General features: G+C 45.8%; 1 protein-coding gene across 2 annotated transcripts in view; it reads right to left on the reverse strand.

The window, feature by feature from the left end:
* spon1b (spondin 1b) overlaps positions 1-2,500 on the reverse strand; it is a 57,254-nt gene that overhangs the window by 15,539 nt on the left and 39,215 nt on the right. For both annotated transcript variants that reach the window (XM_062547216.1, XM_062547215.1), the window contains exon 7: positions 790-854. In XM_062547216.1, coding sequence (XP_062403200.1) covers positions 790-854 — 65 coding nt within the window. The remainder of the gene's footprint in view (positions 1-789; positions 855-2,500) is intronic.

The raw sequence follows: 2,500 nt of genomic DNA on the forward strand, positions 1-2,500 counted from the left end.
AGACCCAACAATGGCCCCCACATGGGTCCCGGCGATTATCTCGCATGCTTCTTAATCCGACAGAAATAATTAGCTGCTCGCAAACTCCTCGCGTCTAAACAGAGGAAATGGACGGGCTTAATTGACAGTCTGATATGGCAACAGGTCAACGGAATGTCCCGATAGGAGACAAGGCTGCAGGGATGCCATTAACCTCGATTGCCACAGCCCCCTGGGGACGCACGTCTCATCAACACGGAAGCCTTCCCCCTCGCAAACAAAACAGCTCATCAAATATTAACCGACTCATTAATGAATTTCGGGAGGATATCCAGAGGCAGAGGCAGGCAGGTACTGAAAGACATGTTGTTCCCAAACCAACCGCTGCAGCAACCACGGCTATGGAAATGTAGGACAACCGAGATGGTGACAAAAAAAACCCCCAAAACCAAAGAAAGGATGAATAATTTGGCAGAACAAACACGTTGTTGCGCACAGACTTCCGCTTTCCACTTTTGCCGGTGAATTTGATGTTTAATTCAATTCTTCTTCATTTAATTATTGTTTTTTGATTTTCAAAAATAACTCCCCGCGAATCCATTAAGAGAGCCGAACTTTGCATTCAATGGAAGTTTCATGAATAACTTAACTGGATTTATTCAAATGTGTACGCCTCCAGACTCGACAGGAGTCTGAGAGAAGAGAGGAACGGAGAGAGAGAGAAAGAGAGAGAGAGAGAGAGAAAGAGAGAGAGAGAGAGAGAGAGAGAGAGAGAGAGAGAGGAGATGTGAGTAAACAAGGCACACTTACATATTGAGAGGCTGCCAGGCTGGCCACTGTGCCTTGGTTTTAATGACTGTCAGCACGTCATCACCCTGCAGATACAGAGGAGAGAGACAGAGAGACAAAGATGAGAAGAGAGAGAGAAAGACAGAGAGACAGAGAGAGAGAGAGAGAGAGAGAGAGAGAAAGCAGGTTAGGATTCATACAGCTCTGGTTTGACTTGCATGGACAGAAGACACATGCACACACACACACACACACACACACACACACACACACACATGCCCGCAGGCACACTTACATGCACACAGACTCTCTCTCTCACACACACACACACACACACACACACACACACACACACACACACACACACACACACACACACACACACACACACACACACACACACACATAGAGATGTGCTGCACACCCACATGGCCTATAGAGAGGAATGCCACTCAGTGGTAGATAAAGAAGTGCTGAAGTCAACAGTTGCAGGTGGAAGAACGACTGTGCCTCCAAATAAAGTGAAGCTAAACTTTTCATGACTTTCCCTCATCACAAAAAAACTAAATGGAGGAGTTTACCAACTTGCTTAGCATAAATGAATACCAATTCTCATTCCGCTTGTGAATAGGGCGGTAGCTTTTGCAAAACAGGATGTTTGGCGCGCCGAGAAAACATCTATTGCCAATCAAACGTTTCAAGTGAAACGAGCCTCACATGAATTCAAAGCCTTCGCTGCTGGTGGGAGAGGAGAAAGGCGTCCTAGCTGTCCTCATAAGAGCACAAGCAGCGACGAGAGTGGCAGCAGAGGAGGATGCAGTTTGTCGCCAACTCCAAGCCTGCTGCTGAAAAATTCACATCCCGCCTGTAAACAGACCCCGTTTGATGTATTACTAAATAGGGATTGTGGGGATACTGTCAGAGTCTGCCATCCCCACATGAAAGAGAAGAACAGAGGGACCACAAAGGACTTGACAAATGGTCATTAATTTGAAGAAGTAAGGGGGGGGGGGGGGAACAGCCATTCAACCTTAGAAGGTTTCAGACAAAATGGTGCTTCCTGAAATGTGATGATTCATTCATCAGTCTTTTATCTGCCAGAATGGGTACTGTAAACAGAGAGAGTGAGAGTGCGAGGGAGAAAGAGTGAACATGAGAGTGAGAAGAGAGAGAGAGAGAGAGAGAGAGAGAGAGAGAGAGAGAGAGAGAGAGAGAGAGAGAGACAGAGAGATGGAAATGAGAGACATAAGAGCTCAAAGACTTTTGAAAGTGTTTTTCCCCAGCACTGGATCTGATACATTTAGCCGAATATGTGCACATAGAAGTGAGTGAAATGAAACAGAGATGGAGCCGTATCATTGCTTCCCTTCTACAGCTGATGCATTCCCAACACACAGCTATCATTCCCAACACACAGCTACTGTATATCAACATGTTTAAAGGGCCTAATTACAGCAGTGACCAAGGTGAAGCTAACAGCGTGTTGGAATGCTAAAGGGGAAAGTAGGAAAATATTTAGGCACCTCTGTTTTTCTAAGTATGGGCTCACAGTATCATCTGTGTCCCAGAAAAGATCTGAGAGTCAAAACAAGAAATCAAGCCAGCGAGCGAAAAAAAGAAAAGGAGGAAGAAAGATAAAACAAGCCGTAAAAAAACCTTGAATCGCACAAGGAAAGGGAGTGTGTTTTGTCCACGGATGGCTGGCAGCTCTGAAGCCATCTTGAGAGGCTGC

This window comes from Sardina pilchardus, chromosome 10, assembly GCF_963854185.1.
Source record: "Sardina pilchardus chromosome 10, fSarPil1.1, whole genome shotgun sequence".
Classification (NCBI taxonomy): domain Eukaryota; kingdom Metazoa; phylum Chordata; class Actinopteri; order Clupeiformes; family Clupeidae; genus Sardina; species Sardina pilchardus.